Here is a 17,346-nt window from a genome sequence, read left to right on the forward strand (position 1 = left end):
ACAATGAACTTTGAAGAAGCAAGAATGAAATTTAAGTCGTCAAAAAGTATTCAGCGACAGGTACTTGTTGTTTTTTGGTAAAACATATCTTTACAGTGTACCCCGGCTGGCCACGAGAAGCCCTCCACTTTGACGAATTTCATAGTACAGACTTCTTCCTTTTCGATGGATACTTTTTGAATCGATCCACGTCCACAGCAGAGCTCATCACAGGTTCCAGCTCCGTATGATTTCGTAGCGTCGCAAACTCTTCCTCGAGTGACTTCGCAGAAATTGGGAGATTTCTTCCCAAAGATCAATCGGTCGTTGATGAACGAATCGAAGACTGCTTTTGGTAGAATTTCAAGTTGTCGTTGTTGGATTCGAGCAGCAGATTCGTACTTTTCTTTGATAATTCTGTTCATCTTATTGACGTTCGTGCTCGCTTTCCAGCAGGTTTTCTGAGCGCAGCTTCCGGAAGGACCATGGCACTTGCAGACAGTATTCTTGGCGCTTTCAGCAGCATTTCGACCGACTTTGTTATTGTGAATTCCAAATAAGAAGGGCTTCTTTTTAAGAGCAGCGACATCGGTAAATTCAAGAGCGAACTGCTCAGCATTGAAATTTTCACAATCAGCTGAGCCCAGTTTGCAAAATTTTTCGAGGGAGTTCTTGAGATGAGCCGTAGCGAGAGCATGGAGATATGCGCTTTCTTGAGTTGGTTGTTCAAGTTCTGGTTGCTCTTTGGGAAGCGTTTTGATGCCGTTGCAGCCCCAGAGGGTGTCAGACATCGACTCGAAGCAAGAGGAAGAAGTGACTTCAGCTGCATTCTTAATCGCAGGGGCGATGAAGCTATTGCGTCGACAGAGATTTTTTTGCTGAGAAGTAAATCCAGAGTAGGAGCAGATCTCACCAGCCGAAGATCGGATGCCAATCCAGGAGAGAGAAGATGCCTCTGAAAAGGCAAGGAGAATGTTGGAGATTTTCATTTTTGGTTGTTTTTGTAAGAGTTTGAATGATCATTGAAGGTATGTCTCCGCTTTTATATCGTCAAAGACTGTAGCGCTAGAACCTGATTCAAACAGATGTCCCAGTATTTTTTCTTTGAAGCGCAGATGGAAAATATAGCCAACATCCGTTTTTATCTGATTGTCCATCGTATGTTGCAACTTCTCAGAAGTGATCCGCAACAGATGCACCGATCCACCTTACCGAAACAAGCGGCTATCAAACAAGCGAATATGCATGAAATCGTAGTTCAAAGGTACAGGTTCAAGAGTAATTAGGTCAAGAATATACAAATTCATAATTATCTAAATTTTCCACTTCGGGTCTTTTTCGAGAAGATGATAGAATATTCCAGAAGAATTTGAAGGCTCCAGACGACAGACATCTACAGATAGAAGATTCCAGAACATTGTACCCTGGAAATAGAACCTTCTGGAAGAAACGGCGCCAGTCATCAGAAACTATAAATACCGGACGAGAGACGGTTTTTTCATCACACCAGAGACACAAAAACGAACGAAAATGTTTACTTTTTCCAACGAACACTTTGAACCGCTGATGAACCAGCTCTTTTCTGAGTTCGCCCATTCCGCCAACAAGCGAGGAGGATGCTGCCAAACTGCTGAGAAATCGAGCAAGTGGTGCAGCTGCATCAACCTTTCTTCCATCCCCACCAAGGCCGAGGAACTGCACGTGAAGGTGGACGAGAAGAGCCGCACTTTGACCGTGTCTGGAAAGTCTGAAACCGAGTCTACTCGACGAGACGGATTGAAGATCTTCTCAACGCACGTTTGGACAAAAGAAATTCGAATTCCAGAGGATGTGGAGCTGAAGACGATCGCGTCAAAGTTGCAGGAGAATCAGCTCACTTTCGTCGCCCAACGAGTGCAGAAAGAAGAAGAAAAGCAACAAGAAATTCCGATCGAGATCGTCGATACTCCTGCTCTTGACTGAGAAAGTCGATTATCGTTCATTCTTTTCTTAGCTGATTTTACGGAAAACACATAGATACAGTATTAACCTGCAATAAACGGAATCCTGATTTAAATTTTGCTACTTATGCTGGCTAGAACCAGCCTCCTTCGCTTAGCGTCATACCGCGTAGAATAAACCAGTTCTCGTCCGATCACTGAAGTCAAACTACGACGGGCGGGGTTAGTACTTACATGGGTGACCGGTTGGGAATACCTCGTGCGCTAAGCATTTTGCATTTTATTCAAATGATGATTATCGTTTTTAACGAGGAGCCGTTCATGTCGTAAATAATTCAACAATTGTTGAATAACCAACTCTTTAGTCATTGAAAAAAGTCACCATGTTTGCGTGCGGCAAGCATTGAGTTTTGAGCTTGCCTGGCGGGCGGCGTGGCACTTGGGAAAAAGCGCCCTCTACCGCGCGCCTTTCTGAAAAGAGGCCGAAAATAGGAGCGCGCAGCGACAAAACGACCTCGAAATCAAGGACCCCTTCTCTTTACTCATCCCATTTTTGAGTCCGATTTCGATTGTCTAACAGGTAAGAATCGTCTCCATGCCCTCTCTCTCCTATCCCTCTCGCCTCTTACAAAAAACAATCATGGCCCTACATACGAGACTTCTCAGGGGTGGCTGAAACTTTCCAGCCCACCTCCGGACTTAAGGGACCTGGGCGAGCAGCGACGTGCTTTTTCTAAGGTCAACGAAGTTTTCCAGTCCACTTCCGCCTTATAGACCCCCTAACATTATACCTTTTTAGAATCAGCAGAAAATTTTAAGAACTTTGACGGTTTAAAATTCTTGAAAACTCCACTTCCGGTCGATTCTAGAGCCGGAAATTGACGAAATTTAGGTGTAATGGTAGAGTGTGACCTCTCAAATTGATGCTCAGAAGATTTTGAGTCATCCTGTAATCAATATATCTGAAGAAACACTCCCAAACGGGGTGAAACCGACCGGTAAAATTATGTAAAAAAAGGCATAAATTATACACGGGGATTCGTCCCACGCGGTTAAGTCCGGAGGTGGGCTGGAAAGTTTCAGCCACCCCTGAGAAGTCTCGTATGTAGGGCCAAGATTGTTTTTTGTAAGAGGCGAGAGGGATAGGAGAGAGAGGGCATGGAGACGATTCTTACCTGTTAGACAATCGAAATCGGACTCAAAAATGGGATGAGTAAAGAGAAGGGGTCCTTGATTTCGAGGTCGTTTTGTCGCTGCGCGCTCCTATTTTCGGCCTCTTTTCAGAAAGGCGCGCGGTAGAGGGCGCTTTTTCCCAAGTGCCACGCCGCCCGCCAGGCAAGCTCAAAACTCAATGCTTGCCGCACGCAAACATGGTGACTTTTTTCAATGACTAAAGAGTTGGTTATTCAACAATTGTTGAATTATTTACGACATGAACGGCTCCTCGTTAAAAACGATAATCATCATTTGAATAAAATGCAAAATGCTTAGCGCACGAGGTATTCCCAACCGGTCACCCATGTAAGTACTAACCCCGCCCGTCGTAGTTTGACTTCAGTGATCGGACGAGAACTGGTTTATTCTACGCGGTATGACGCTAAGCGAAGGAGGCTGGTTCTAGCCAGCATAAGTAGCAAAATTTAAATCAGGATTCCGTTTATTGCAGGTTAATACTGTATCTATGTGTTTTCCGTAAAATCAGCTAAGAAAAGAATGAACGATAATCGACTTTCTCAGTCAAGAGCAGGAGTATCGACGATCTCGATCGGAATTTCTTGTTGCTTTTCTTCTTCTTTCTGCACTCGTTGGGCGACGAAAGTGAGCTGATTCTCCTGCAACTTTGACGCGATCGTCTTCAGCTCCACATCCTCTGGAATTCGAATTTCTTTTGTCCAAACGTGCGTTGAGAAGATCTTCAATCCGTCTCGTCGAGTAGACTCGGTTTCAGACTTTCCAGACACGGTCAAAGTGCGGCTCTTCTCGTCCACCTTCACGTGCAGTTCCTCGGCCTTGGTGGGGATGGAAGAAAGGTTGATGCAGCTGCACCACTTGCTCAATTTCTCAGCAGTTTGGCAGCATCCTCCTCGCTTGTTCGCGGAATGGGCGAGCTCAGAAAAGAGCTGGTTCATCGGCGGTTCAAAGTGTTCGTTCGAAAAAGTAAACATTTTCGTTGGTTTTTGTGTCTCTGGTGTAATGAGAAAACCATCTTTCGTTCGGTATTTATAGTTTCTGATGACTGGCGCCGTTTCTTCCAGAAGGTTCTATTTCCTATCAAGTGCCTATCAACTTTGTTCAAAGTGAAGAATAAAGATTACAAATCAACAGTGTTTTATAAATTATAATGCTTTTAATATTCAATGCTTCCACATAGAAGAATATATTTTGGAGGTAATTGATTGAGGTATTGTGCGGCGATCAGCTGAGGATCGTGTGGATACAGATGATAGAGATTTTGATGGCTTCGACTTTTTCTTTATGTCATCAGAAGTCACTATGTTTTGAATAGGTTTTAAAGTCATTTCTGAGGAATCACCTGAGGGAAAAACCCGGTTCTTACGAGCTTTTTTCTTTTTCTCTTTTGGATTGGAATTAGACTTCGAAGCTCTTAAATTCACTTATTTTTCCAATTTTTAACAAAGAAAAAATTAACCTCGAATCACCGGAGGTTTTTTCACAATTAGTGCTACTTTTCGAATTTAATGCTGGCAAATGTCTCTTTTTAGGCAGAGTATCTTGGATCTTTACCCCATCACTGTTTGCTACAATTCTGTCTTCGGTTTACTATGTTATTGCGAAATTATGGCAATGAGCTATCTTATTTTCCGATTGAACCGAGGCCTTGGTTTTGGAGTTTCTGTATTCCAGGGGTTACGACTAAAGAGGCGGTCTTTTTTCAAATCATCAAGGTGACACTCTACTCGTTTCTTCCTTCTCCACCATGCCTGGATGATCACTGCTGCTTGAGCTGACCTTTGCACGTATTCATGACGACGTCTTGCTTGTTTCAGAAGATGATGACGAGCTCCAGGCACAGTTCCGAAAAGATGTCTTGCAAAAGCTTCGGGGGATTCTCCACTGTACCTAAGTGCTTTATCAAGTTTCTCACTATCGCTTATTCGGGCTTTGATAGATCCCTGAGTTCTAGCCTTAAACTTCTATGTCTTTTTTTCTTGAGATTAAATAGGCCCGATAAAATTATGTCATTTCTCAAGCCGTTCATAGGAATTTCTTCGCGAAAAAGGATTCCTTCCACTTTCACAGAGCTAAGTTTTCTTGGAGTCTGAGTTTGATGCGTTTTCGTTTTCAGTTCCGTTTGTGTTCCGATCGAGACTCTTATTGGGTTTGGCGGTGGTGCTTCTACCGGTACAAATGTGCTCACAACTTGCTCTCGTTTTTTGTTCTCATTGATTTCAGTTATCGGCGTCGCTTTTGACATTGAAGCAATTCTTATTCGTCTTATTTCATCTGCATCGCGTCGAAGATGTTCTTGCTTTAGCATAAGGAATTTTTGCTTTTCTTCTTTGAGATTTTCACTGTATCGTCTCCATGCTCGCTGAATCTTACTTGCAGCCAGGTGCTTCACGTCTTCACCAACCAGTGCGTCCAAATTTATTAAAATAGCAATTGCATCCTGATGATCCGCTTCAAATGCCATGTCAAGTGGTGTCTCTCGCTCGATTGAGAAGGTCATCGAATTGATAAAAGCATGATATTGGAGAAGAAGTCTCATTGCTGCAACATGATTACTTCTTGCTGCGAGATGAAGGGGAGTGTATCCGTTTTCGTCTTGAGCGTCGACATCAGCGCCCCATTCCAGGAGGGCTGCCATCGAATTCGCCTTGCCATTTTCACTTGCAACATGCAGCGCTGTCTGACCTGATGAGTCTTTTATCTCAAGTCTGAGCATATTCTTTGCATTCGCAAGTCTTGCAATGTATTCGATCACATCTGCATGACCAGCTTCAGCTGCAAAATGGAGCGCAGTACTTCCAAAGTTGTCCTTTTCGAAGGTTTGAAATTTCTTTAATAAGAATCTTTTGAAAATAAAAGGAAATAGAAATCTATCCTGATGGAAAATCTCTTCTGGTGACGCATTATCCGCTAGATTCTTTACAGTTGACAAGCTGCCGGACTGAAGAGCTCCAAAGAGCGCCGTTTGACCATCATGATTCGATGCTTGAGTATCTGCCCCACGAGAAATTAAGGCACTTACACTCAGACTTTTGCCATGTGCAGCAGCTGCGTGGAGTGCTGAGTTACCATCATTGTCTACTGCTTGAATCTCACCACCGGAATGGATCAGCTAAAAGCTCTCTATGAGTATCCGGTTTCCAACAATGAAATCAAATAAAGAAAATTCTTCAAAGCGTACTTTCTCGATCGCGAAATCAGCGCCACGAGATGCAGCCCACATAAGAGGAGTCGCACCAGTTTCATCCTTGACATCCACATTTACCCCATGTTTGAGAAGCAGTTGAATAGATGTCTGGTGATTTGACGTGCTTCCAGCCGCTGCGGCGTAATGCAGTGCTGTTGCCCCATTACAGTCCTTATGAATGCCAAAAACTGACGAAATTCTAGTCCTACCTGCGCATGAACATCAACATCGCCATCAATGAGCTCTTGAATAAAATCAGCACGCCCGAGCTGCGCGGCCCAGTGAAGAGCCGTTCTACTTAGATTATCGGCTAAATTAACATCACATCCTTTAGCTTTTCAGAGGTTCTGATGATTCTAAAGAAATTTAATGATGAGTTGCCACCTCAAATCCTATTAACAAAGACGCCACGCTTTTGTTTGCAGCTTTGACGGCAACATGAAGTGCAGTCCGACCTTCATGATCCTGCCAATCAATAAGAGAAGAACTCCCTTTCTCCAGTAGCACCTCCGAAGTAAGAACAGCATCTGCTTGAGTATTTCCAGCGCAAAAATGCAATGGAGTCTTTCCTTTCGAGTCGCCAATATCTGGGTTCGCAGATGCCTTCAAAAGAAGACGGACAGCTTCCACATTGGCAAAATAGCTAGCACAGTGAAGCGCGGACTGGCCTTGATGGTTTTGAACATCAATATAATCAGAAGACATCGCTTTTAGAATATATTTTACACATGATCCGTCGGTGATTCTACGATTGGTAGCAAGATGCAGCGGAGTTTGACCATCTTTATCTGGTAGGGAAAACTGACAATTCTTAGCAACCAAGAGCTGAAGAAATTTAATCGATCCCTTATGTGCAGCGATGTGAGCAGCACTTCGACCAACATTATCGACGGAGCTAACTTGAGCTCCTAGTCTGAGAAGACATTTGGCAGTGTTGAGTCGGTCGGCGAGGACGCAGTACATAAGAGGAGTGCGACCGAAATAGTCTGGGGAATCCATCAAGGTGCCGTTTTCTTTTAGAACTTCCTCTTTAGTAGGGTCGCATAAGTGCTTGTTAGTTATAGAAGAAATTGAGTACGTAAATTATTTTCGCCCGTTTTCCTAGTTCATCGCGATCGCCTTAGAAATTGTATTTGTCAAAAGATGTGAATAATTTTAAATAAGCAGTAATCTAATAAACAGCTAATTCTATGACAATTGGACAAATATTAATTTTGCCCTGTTTGACTTTTGTGAGCTCCTTTAGTTTACCTTTGAGCGCAGCTTTATGTGCAGCTGTAATGTCGTCAACTTTAAGCTCTACTTCCATTGTTATCTATTTTTTTCAAAGAGTTTTGTATACTTTTTCTGGTCGGGCAAAAAGTCAAATATTTTGGTGAAATTGGATTTTCGCGGGAAAGCGTACGACGCTGAACGACTTCTACCACGCAGCGCCTGGAGTAGACAAAAGCTGACCTACAAGTAGCTTCTCAATAAGCTTTATATCGGCTTAAAATGTGCGAGACGCGTTAAACAAACATCTGAAGACGGAATTCTGCTTTTTTTTCTACGAAACATTTTGAAGATATTTCGACCAAAAGTCTGACCATGATGCGTAAATATAATATTCTGCGTTGTCCAATTTGTTAACTGAGGCTTACTTTTCGTTATTGGCAATTTGTGATTTGACATTTTAATTTGCGTCATTTTCTTGTTGAAATGTTGAAATCGATACCTGCAAAAGCTGCTTACTAACTAACCCTTACAATGATGAAAAACTACTATCTAAGGACTAACAAAACTAGTTAATACAATTTTTTTCTGCAGCAATATTTATTTCAAAAATCTATCATAAAGGGCGCTGAGGTAAATATAAATAAAAAAAAAACATTGCGGCGTGTAAAACGATAATTAATCACGGGGAGAAACTCGTGAATAAAAAGAAGGGAAAAGGCAGCAACGTCGATCGCGACGGATTGGGGTTTTTGAGATTTGTGTCTAGTTAACTTGGACTAAATAAATAGTCCAAGTAAGCTAATCAGAATTGTAGTGGAGGTGAATGAATGGAATCGGGGTAGATCTGAGCCTTTACTGGAGCTACAAGGGTCGCTCCAATTTTCGGGTGTCTCATCTGTATAATTAGAAGAGTTACTCGAAATATTAGAGTATGAAAAGCATCCTGGAGCTGACTCTTCCTCACATGACAAAGCAGGCTGTCCTCCATATAGCTGAATTAAAAGTTTTAGCTAAAGAGTCAAGCTCTTTTGTTCTAACCTGATTATCTTCGACTCTCAAGAAAGGACATTTCAATCTAATTCGACAACAAAAGTCTCCGCATAAAGTATCATTTCTTCCTCGCCGCAAGAGCTGGGCACACACAAATTGCTCATAGGTTTTCGTACATTCTTCAGCGATCATCTTCGTCGGGTCACCATTAGTAGGATCGGCAGCGTCGTCCAAAACATCATTTAACTCTTCGATAAATTGCGTTGCGCATTTGTTAATTCTATCTTTGCAGCAGTCACATAATGAAGGTTGCTTAGTCGTTCCTCGTTGAGTGAAGTTATTAGGGCAAAGAGCAGATGTTGATTCAGAACTTGAAGACGCACTTTTATACAGTAGACCGCATTTATCATCTTTGCTTCGACCATCCTCTTTTGAACAGGACGGGTCACTGAGTACTGTGGAACTAAAATTGATTTGATTCACTTGTCAAGGCTCATTTGCTGATTAGACGAATAAAATATTCCCTGTTCAAGTTTGAACTGTGGAAACAAAACTTACCAATATTCAACCATATCTCTTGAGCACTCTTCTTTGCCGAAACAATTGTATTTGATTTCACAGCTAGAGCTTGTATTCTCGTCCATAGGAAATTGTCCGACTAGATTCAACAGTGGAGAGCTGGTTATTTGGTCAAGGGTACCTGTCGATAATATGAGTATTAGGGCGACTAGCCAGGCACATTGCAGCATTTTTGTATACACCTTGTCATGGCAGTCCCAGAGTAAACTGGCTCATCCGAATCTTTTTCTTCTTTTGAATATCTCTTCACTGATCCCTTTTAGGTGGTGAATATTTGATATTAACGCTTCACGAGAGCGCGTTGTTTCTCTAAGGCGGCGTGGTAGCTCCCCTGTTAATGGAACAGGTTTTACTCCGCTTTGGCAAGTGAAAATGGCGCGAATATCAAGGGGATTGAGGATCGATTGACTTATCTGTTGCAAGAGGCCAATCGGCGTGGCGGCGATTACCGATCAATGCCTTCGGTCGCAGAGCAATGCACGGTGCACTGTGCGACACGCGCCCCGGCGTGGACCTGCATGCCTGCCGACCCGTCGGCCCCGCTGCACAAATTAAAAATTATCTCTCAGACCTGACCTTATACTCTCCCAGAGGGAAAACAAAAATATAAATCAACAGCTTCTTATGAATGCTGGAAGCACATGAGATATGATTCAAGATCCTATAATCATCACAGCGCTCAGGTTAGTGTTCCAAAAAGAGAAGCCGCTAAATTTGACTTAGTGTCTTTGCGATAGGATTTATGTTCATGTTTGGATTTTATTTCTATGAGCAGTTTTTCCTGAAATCCTATCAGAGAAAGAAGCTAAACCGCTTTAGGACACCAGGTGCAAGTCAGGATTGGGGTTGAGTCGACATCCTGGAGTATAAATGTCCTTGGATCTCGCATCAACCCTTACTTAGCGCTCTATGTTTGGCGAAACCTCCTTCAACGATTCCAAGAAAGAGACGAATACAGTTTAATTTCTTGGCGTCAAAGCTGTCATCGACACTTCTGTACTAAAATGTCAATCACTTCCATTTTTTCTGAATACATTCAAGCTAACCCATTACTTCCACAGTGCCGTACCGCATCAGGGCCATCGTTAGAGCGGTCCTTTAAAGTGCATTTCTTCATTATTGATAATGTTTGACATTAATACATCAATCGGTATAAAAGCAAGAGTCAGGTGTCATTAGCTCGGATCAGAACATCATGAAGATTTTCAAAGCTTTAGGATTACTTTTTGTCGCGACTGATGCGATGATGTCTTCAAGGCAGAGTTAAGAACAGACGTTTCTTGAGGGTTCTTTTTTTGAAAGCTCCTATTTTTAACTCTGTGAAGTGCTGCAGCTCGCAAAAATCAACGCATGCAGCGACTTCTCACTGGAAAATCCCGAAAGGTAATAAATATTTGTTAATTCTACTTTGAGATGTATTTGAATCAAACTATTTCAAACGTAGAGTTTAATCAACACTCTATATTTACGACGAAAATACTAGTTCAACAGAATGCGATTCCAGGGTTGAAATACGCTTCCTCAATGTTGTCTTCAAATATTTTATTGTTCTCAAATAAACTTGTCAAACTGAAGTAGGGTCTATGGCATGATTTCGGCGCGGTACTTGCAGGATGTACTTGTTGATCGGAAACGGGAACAAAAGTGCTTTGGATATTCTTGAGTTTTGATTCAAGCGAGGATTCCGCTGAATCCATTTGCAGTTACAAGCGAGCTTAAATTATCAGAAACAAAGAACAGTAGCATTTTAAGTCTTACTGATATAAAAACACCGAGTACGATGAGAAAGCCAACCGCAACGAGGATAAGATCCTATAAGCATAAGTCACTGACTGATGTTAGTTTAGGTAGGCCCTAATTGATGTTCTATTCATACCGCTGCTACAATAAATTCCAAGGTGTGCAAGGCGCTTTGATTATCCATGTTTTCTCTCTTGCTAAATATGAAATTCCGTCATGGTTTCAGCGTTTTATGAGAACGAAGAGACAATAGTCTGAATTCGAATGTCCTTCGAATCTAATAAATTTGCTAGACTGAGAGTAAGAGACATGTTCTTGTTGAGACAGAACAGTTCTTTCAACCAAATTATGTCCGTGATGCCCCCTGACAAGTTAACAGCCATTGTTGTGAAACTAAGTTTCAAAACAAATTGCTCCTTTGTTTTCATAAATTAATACATTTATTCATTCTAAATGAGTTCGCAGTGATCACTTTCTTATTTCATCATTGTGTCGACTCCCTTGACGTCGAGCAATAAGTTTCCAGTATCCATCATAACCTGAGCAGATGTTTTAAAATGAGCTCGAATTGTTTAGGCCTGATTACCTTGTTGGGGCTTTGAGCGATGACTCGAGAGACCTTCTTTCCGTACTCTATTCTTTGAAGCTTGAGATAAGCTGGGTTTTTCTTCAGAGCTTCACCGATTAAAGTTGCGCTAGAGTAATAAAATTTATCCCGATTCGAGATGACATAATTTACGATTGAGCTTCTCCCTCAGCCGAGACAATCTTCTGCTTCTTTTCTTCTAGCGCTTGTTGAACGATGAACTTGGCTTGGAAGGCTTGCTGCTGAGCAATCTGCTTGTTTTCAATTGATTGAGTGAAGAGAGGACTAAACTGGGTATCCGTGATAGCAACGTCATCGAGAATAATGTTAAAGTCACGTGCTCGCTGCTCGAGATCATTTCTGATAGCCATAGACACCTAGAAACTTGTCATTTCTTGTTTTAACAGGTAAATTTTATACCTCGTTACGTTTTGTCAAAAGTGAAGCAGCATTATATTGAGCCATCACAGATTTAAGAGTGTCATGAATGATTGAGGGCAACACTTTATCAGAGAAGTCCTCACCAATAGTCTGCGCGATAATACCGATTCTGTCTGGCTGAGGGCGGTAGAGAACACGGAGACCGATGTCGACCATCTGCAAATCAGCGGTTCCAGAGGGCGAGACGACCTTGTATGCTTGAGAACGAATGTCGTAGATCAGGGGCCACTGGAGCCATGGGATTCTAGGGCGCTTTTAGAAGAGACTCATTTGGGTGGGACTTACTTGAAGTGCATTCCTTCGGTCTTGATGTCTTCGCTCTGGACGCCTCCGACTCGAGAGAACAAAACAGCTCTGTGACCACCATCGACGGTGTAGATACTGTTCATAACACCGTATCCAGCGGTGAGAGCACCAAGGCCAGCATAGAGAAGCTTTTGAGTAGCCATCTGAAATCTGAAACATATTGAGTTGGTCAACATAACTGTTACTTTTTTCGTTTATTTTTAAACTTTCTAAAAGGCACACGCAATGTTGAAGCAACTTGGAAGGCACTGGATATGGATTTTTGGGAGGAATTTTACACTTTCAGAACTTTTCGTTTCGTTTGAAATAAATGAATTGCAAAAGTACATGAATCGTCAAATGAATGAGTATGTATCGCTATCGTAGTACTGCGAGTCCTCCGACGGTATCTTTTGCACGGGAAATTAGAAAAATATAAAGAGACTAATTAGGCACGATGACCCGATTGTAACATCTAAGAATTATAGCTTGAAATAATGAGATATGAAAAGATAGCAATGATCAGAAAAAATTGATGGTTATATTTTTGAATTCGCACTACCCGGATTAAGTTAAACTTCATACACTTTTTGTATGGAATAGAGGTTCTTTGAAGCGATTTAATTATGTTTTCATGGGTTTTTAAAGTGGTCAACAGCAACGAAAAATAACATGAATAAGAAATAATGTAAAAAAATATTGCAGATTTTCCCAAGCAGTTTGGTGGTGGTGAACAAAATATGTTTTTTTTGTTATTTTCATAGAGTTATAGCTAAGAAAAGTAAGTTGGTTCCATTTTGGAAATGGTACAGCAGGTGGTTTGAGGTAACTTGGATAGAAATTAAATTAACCGTGAGGGGAACGACGGCTTCTCCAGAATCAAAAATGGATTTGGCTTGTGAACAAGTCGCCAACTCGCATTCTCGAGTCGATCCTTTTTAGTGGAATATATGAATTAAGAGTTGCTGGCTTTAGGCGGAAGCAAGGCGCTTATGCAGCAACTGGAAACACAATGGACCAAATAAAGCAGCAGAAGTAGCGCTCAGAATGTTAACAGCGTGATTATCGAGAATGTCTTGGCCGGATATATGGCTGAAAGAAGAATTTTACTTCCTGTCGAAGAGAGGTAGCACTTACATAACACCATCGCCAGGTTCAGAGACGATAAGTCGGGTGTCAAGGTCTTTTCCCGAAAACTGGAAGAGCGCCCCTAGTACTGAGTCTATTGCTGATCCAAATAAGCCTAAGAAAAGATGAAAATAAAAGCATTTCTTGCGAACATTTACCTGTAAGCGCTAGGCTCAAGAAAAGCACCTTCGCAACCAGCTTCCCACTGTCATCGGCAAAGTCAATTCCATTTGTCCACCAGAGACCAGCAAGAACACAGACAGCAATCCAAGCCCCAGCAAGAGCAGCTGCCACGAAGCCAACGAGCGAAACGCCTCCATTGGTTCCTCTCGGAACTTTTTTGAATGGAGGAATGATGAGTCGACACATGGGCAGCTTTTCTTTTTTCACGTCCTTGCTATTGTCGAGTGTTTTCGACTGTTTTCCGCGTTTCTTTTCGCCCAAGCGTAGAACAGAACCTATTTCCGACGACCATGTATCTGCTGTCGAGCAGACAATCGTCCCGGTTATTGCTAAGAAGACTTACTCGACGGTCAATGAATAATGACTTTACCTAAAAAGAACCAGCTAGCGTCAATCCCTCGTGGCTGATTGAGTGTGAATGTCTTGGACTCCTGAACAGCCAGGTATAGCAGGCTGTATGCACATGCAACTCCACCATTACAGATGACCTGAAAACGAAAGAATTGGGAATATGGGGTGGATAGAGACATACGTTGATAGCGTTTCTTCTGGTGTTTCCAGAGTGATGATCTGGATCGAACTCTTTTTTCTGGTCCTTCTTGAACTTTGACCAGTACATGCTGCTAATGAAGAAAGCAAGAATAGCTAAACTTTTGATTAGGCAAACTCCGATTGAAAATTGATTACCGATAAAGAATACAGAACTAGCAGCGAATAGGATAATTCCTACTAGAATAGAAGCGAGCCTTCCATCAGGCGTAAGCTTGTTTGCCGATTTCATTGCAATTAAAACGCCAGATATTAGACCCAGGAGCGCGCGCAGGTGGCAACCCTCCGGCAGCGGATGAAGTGGCGGCTTCACTTCTCGTAATACCAGGCAGGGGATGGCCATCAACGCGGCCACCAGCGATACAAACAACGTAAACCGCATTTTTCACCAGGGCCTCATCTGAACAAAAAATTTCACGGTCAAAAAAAGGTCACAAAGAGCGGCAAACAGTGTCGCGTGAGTTTTTATTCTGAAAAAGAAAAAAAATAAAAACAAACAACACAGATTGGAAATGTGAACAAAGCGCGCTCTTCGACCAATTAAGTTTGAGAACGATGAGGGATGAGTGCTTCATGAGATAGGGAAGATAGCGATAAGGCATGAGAAACGATTTACGGTATAAGTAAGTCAGAGGCTGGGAGTAGACGGCAGGTACTGATAAAGCAAGCAGTGAGTGTTGAAAGGTTTATGGCTCGGTTTCAGAGGGAGAATTTGAACTTTCTGTCCATGGAACTCGCTCGTATGGAACGTCGATATATGCACGAGGAACACATTCAAGAGTTTTAAGTGATTCCGCGGATTTATCCTTGTCTCCAAATGCAATTGCCAAGACGCGCATTTCAAGTGAATCGGCCCGCGGAAACTCTGGCGCACAGAAGTTCTCATCGGGTATCTGGATCCAGCAAGTTTTCCCTTCAGACGCTAAAAAGATTAAAATATTCACTATCAATAAAGTTGACTAACTTTCAAGGAAACGAAACATCGCATCATGGTCAATCCTTTCGTCGTCTCCTGGGATGTAATCTCCGATTATAAACGGAATTCCCTGCGCCGGAAGCTCCCAAAATTCTCTTGGCCGATTGAGAGAGATTACTAATTAAACTTTGAAGACGCTTTAATTTTCTATTCCTTACCATCAACAAGTTGAATATGTCCGTAGTCAATGAAATAAACGCGATGCAGCTTATCTTCGTCTCCTAAGTAAACTCCTCTGTAAACTTTTTCATCGTAAATAGCCGTCACAAATGATCCAACTTTGACTGTTCCGATTGGTCGAATATGATCTATTTTATCCAAAAGTGCCTTTTCTAAAGACCAGAGTTCAACTGAAGAGTCCACATCTTGACCCCAAATGAACGAGCCCGAAGGATCGTAACGAGTTATTTTCACGGTCATCAAATCGTCGTTCGGCTATTAAGACATAATGAGTTGATAAACTAAAATTCACAAAAGTCTTACCCAAGGAAGATTGTAGATAATGTTAGTAGGTGAACTTGAACATGAGATAGAACTACACCCAGAGGCTGCCGTATGTTGTGTATTGCCTGACATAACGCTTTGATTTTCGTCAAAGACTTGACGCTCGGTATCTTTCACTATTTCAGGAGCATTGAGGCTTATTTCCGATAGTTTTGAGTTGACACTTGAAGAAGTTACGCTAAGGTTGTCTGATGCTGGGGATGGTACTCTTTTCTCTTGTTTTTGGCCAGCTGCATGTTGCTTTTGAGATTCGAAAGGAGCTGTAGAGCGAGATATATTCTGTTCTGTTTCATTCTTTTGCGTGTCAATTTTAGACGCTTCTTCGAGCTCAAAAATAAGGCTGCTGACTTCGCTACTGGAATTTGAAGAATTACTCGACGAGGTGGTTTTTGGTACAGCTGATAAGTCTTCTCGGTCGGTTGAAGGCTTCGAGGGAGAGTTTTTAGAGGGTGAAGGGCTTGAGGCGCTGCGTTGAAGCACGAGAGGACCGTTAGCTGGTTGCTTGAAGATCACCCCGGGAATTGATGGGGCGCGCTGGAGGTTCATTGGCGATTGTGATGGATAGTTTCGCCTGACTGAGTGGCCAGATTCTCCAGGCACGAACTCACGAACCTTAGAAGGTGACTTGAATTTGAAGCTCTCATTTTGTGAGCGAATTGATGGCGAGTCGCTCTCAAGAAAGTTCAATTCCTCCAGTATTTTAGAGAAATGAGTCATGTTGTTTTCTGGATGCTTTTTGTATAATTGGACCATTTGGGGTTCGCCGGAATCAAAAGGGATGATGAAGCAGGAGTAGCCATTCAGGTTTTGGTTCTTCTCGTCGAGGTACATATTGAAGATCGATCTACATAAATTTTGGTCGCTTTCACTGTTGAACTTTTCTGGCTCGTAGATTTTACACTTCACGATTTCACTATTGCCTGGTGCTCTGTACAGCTTCTTGTTGAAAACTTTTCTAATTTCGCCAGTAATAAGCTCGATTTCAGAGTATCCAAAGGGACTCTCATTTGGCACTCTGATCGTTGCCAATTGAGGGATGACTTTTTCATCCTTTTCCGACTCTAGCAAGTATATACAGGTCGAGTTGCGCATCTGTGGAGTAAGTTGAAGTTGAGTCAGCGATTCTAATTTGAAGTCACTTTGGTGGAAGCTGTTTTTAACCACGGTGAAGAACGGTAGAGAAACAGATTCTGGTATGATTTCTGCTGTAAAGCCTCCCTTCGCGTTTGGATGCATAGAACTTTGTGTATCTGTATGATGGCATCTGTTTTGGAAGCCATTGTATCGTGGGTTCTGGTAGTCATTCTGATTCGCACCGTCGAAAAAGTTTGTCCTGCGATACGCTACTCTTGCGCTTTTCGGAATGTGGACTTTTGCGCTTATTCCGCCATAATCCCTGCCTCCTGGACCTGGGCCTCCAAGGAACATCGGTCTTGATTCGTTATTGAAATGTCTGTAAGGTCCTCTATTGGAGTTTATCATCTTCTCCACTCTAGCTGCAACTTCGGGCGAATTAAACGTTGCATACGCGAAGTTCGAGTTACTAAATCTATATTAGCTTTTTAGGTGATGATTCGTTACCAACCTGCTTTTTCGGTCTGGCTTGATTCTGAGAGAAAGGAGAGTTCCATCCACTTCGTTGCAAATATTGTTGAGGAGTCTCTCAATATCCCCTTCACCGTGCATTTTGGGAATGTTAAACAAAGCGACTTGTGTGCCATCCTGACAGTCGAATGCGTTCTCGCTGCTAGAAACCTCCTCGAAATATTCTCTATGATTGCCTCTATAGTTGCTAGTGTGGCTGCCTTGGTAATCTGCAAAGAAATCATCTCTATTGCGTGATCCCGTCATTCTAGAACATTCTCGAATTAGC

General features: G+C 42.3%; 7 protein-coding genes, 1 long non-coding RNA gene and 2 pseudogenes across 9 annotated transcripts in view; 2 read left to right on the plus strand and 8 right to left on the minus strand.

Moving 5' to 3' along the window:
- The window catches only part of LOC145701016 (putative ATP-dependent RNA helicase kurz), a 29,993-nt gene extending 26,858 nt beyond the window's left edge, over window positions 1-3,135 (minus strand). Inside the window, exon 1 of one of the 2 annotated variants that reach the window (XM_081778244.1) lies at window positions 3,095-3,135. The gene's annotated coding sequence lies outside the window, so the exon portion shown is untranslated. The remainder of the gene's footprint in view (window positions 1-3,094) is intronic. The other variant, XM_081778243.1, reaches the window with a different exon arrangement.
- Window positions 42-1,578, minus strand: LOC145701024 (protein Wnt-4-like). Its single transcript, XM_081778253.1, has one exon. It carries the CDS (start codon window positions 966-968, stop codon window positions 51-53), a length of 918 nt encoding a protein of 305 aa, XP_081634379.1. The 5' UTR covers window positions 969-1,578; the 3' UTR covers window positions 42-50.
- LOC145706228 (5S ribosomal RNA) lies at window positions 2,072-2,190 on the plus strand (annotated as a pseudogene).
- Window positions 2,466-17,346, plus strand: part of LOC145701025 (DNA damage-regulated autophagy modulator protein 1-like) — a 36,019-nt gene continuing 21,138 nt past the window's right edge. The window contains exon 1 of the mRNA XM_081778255.1: window positions 2,466-2,499. The gene's annotated coding sequence lies outside the window, so the exon portion shown is untranslated. The remainder of the gene's footprint in view (window positions 2,500-17,346) is intronic.
- Window positions 3,404-3,522, minus strand: LOC145706239 (5S ribosomal RNA; annotated as a pseudogene).
- Window positions 4,272-4,688, minus strand: LOC145704898 (uncharacterized). The gene is made up of 3 exons (XR_014134515.1): window positions 4,570-4,688; window positions 4,453-4,523; window positions 4,272-4,410 (listed from the first exon to the last, which is right to left on the minus strand). It is a non-coding gene; the product is annotated as an uncharacterized LOC145704898 (long non-coding RNA).
- LOC145705378 (uncharacterized) lies at window positions 5,032-7,695 on the minus strand. Its single transcript, XM_081782844.1, has 5 exons — window positions 7,549-7,695; window positions 6,696-7,416; window positions 6,507-6,631; window positions 6,292-6,468; window positions 5,032-6,222 (listed from the first exon to the last, which is right to left on the minus strand). The coding sequence occupies exons 2-5, from the start codon at window positions 7,294-7,296 to the stop codon at window positions 5,032-5,034; spliced, it is 2,094 nt and encodes a 697-aa protein (XP_081638970.1). The 5' UTR covers window positions 7,297-7,416; window positions 7,549-7,695.
- Window positions 11,239-12,326, minus strand: LOC145701026 (prohibitin-2-like). Its single transcript, XM_081778256.1, has 5 exons — window positions 12,134-12,326; window positions 11,828-12,092; window positions 11,561-11,784; window positions 11,408-11,516; window positions 11,239-11,360 (listed from the first exon to the last, which is right to left on the minus strand). The coding sequence occupies exons 1-5, from the start codon at window positions 12,295-12,297 to the stop codon at window positions 11,298-11,300; spliced, it is 825 nt and encodes a 274-aa protein (XP_081634382.1). The 5' UTR covers window positions 12,298-12,326; the 3' UTR covers window positions 11,239-11,297.
- LOC145701020 (transmembrane protein 19-like) lies at window positions 12,391-14,414 on the minus strand. Its single transcript, XM_081778248.1, has 6 exons — window positions 14,132-14,414; window positions 13,977-14,089; window positions 13,815-13,932; window positions 13,420-13,773; window positions 13,271-13,376; window positions 12,391-13,225 (listed from the first exon to the last, which is right to left on the minus strand). The coding sequence occupies exons 1-6, from the start codon at window positions 14,373-14,375 to the stop codon at window positions 13,105-13,107; spliced, it is 1,056 nt and encodes a 351-aa protein (XP_081634374.1). The 5' UTR covers window positions 14,376-14,414; the 3' UTR covers window positions 12,391-13,104.
- Window positions 14,425-17,344, minus strand: LOC145701017 (uncharacterized). Its single transcript, XM_081778245.1, has 5 exons — window positions 17,059-17,344; window positions 15,453-17,016; window positions 15,128-15,404; window positions 14,958-15,086; window positions 14,425-14,915 (listed from the first exon to the last, which is right to left on the minus strand). The coding sequence occupies exons 1-5, from the start codon at window positions 17,322-17,324 to the stop codon at window positions 14,680-14,682; spliced, it is 2,472 nt and encodes an 823-aa protein (XP_081634371.1). The 5' UTR covers window positions 17,325-17,344; the 3' UTR covers window positions 14,425-14,679.

This window comes from Oikopleura dioica, chromosome PAR, assembly GCF_907165135.1.
Source record: "Oikopleura dioica chromosome PAR, OKI2018_I68_1.0, whole genome shotgun sequence".
Lineage (NCBI taxonomy): Eukaryota > Metazoa > Chordata > Appendicularia > Copelata > Oikopleuridae > Oikopleura > Oikopleura dioica.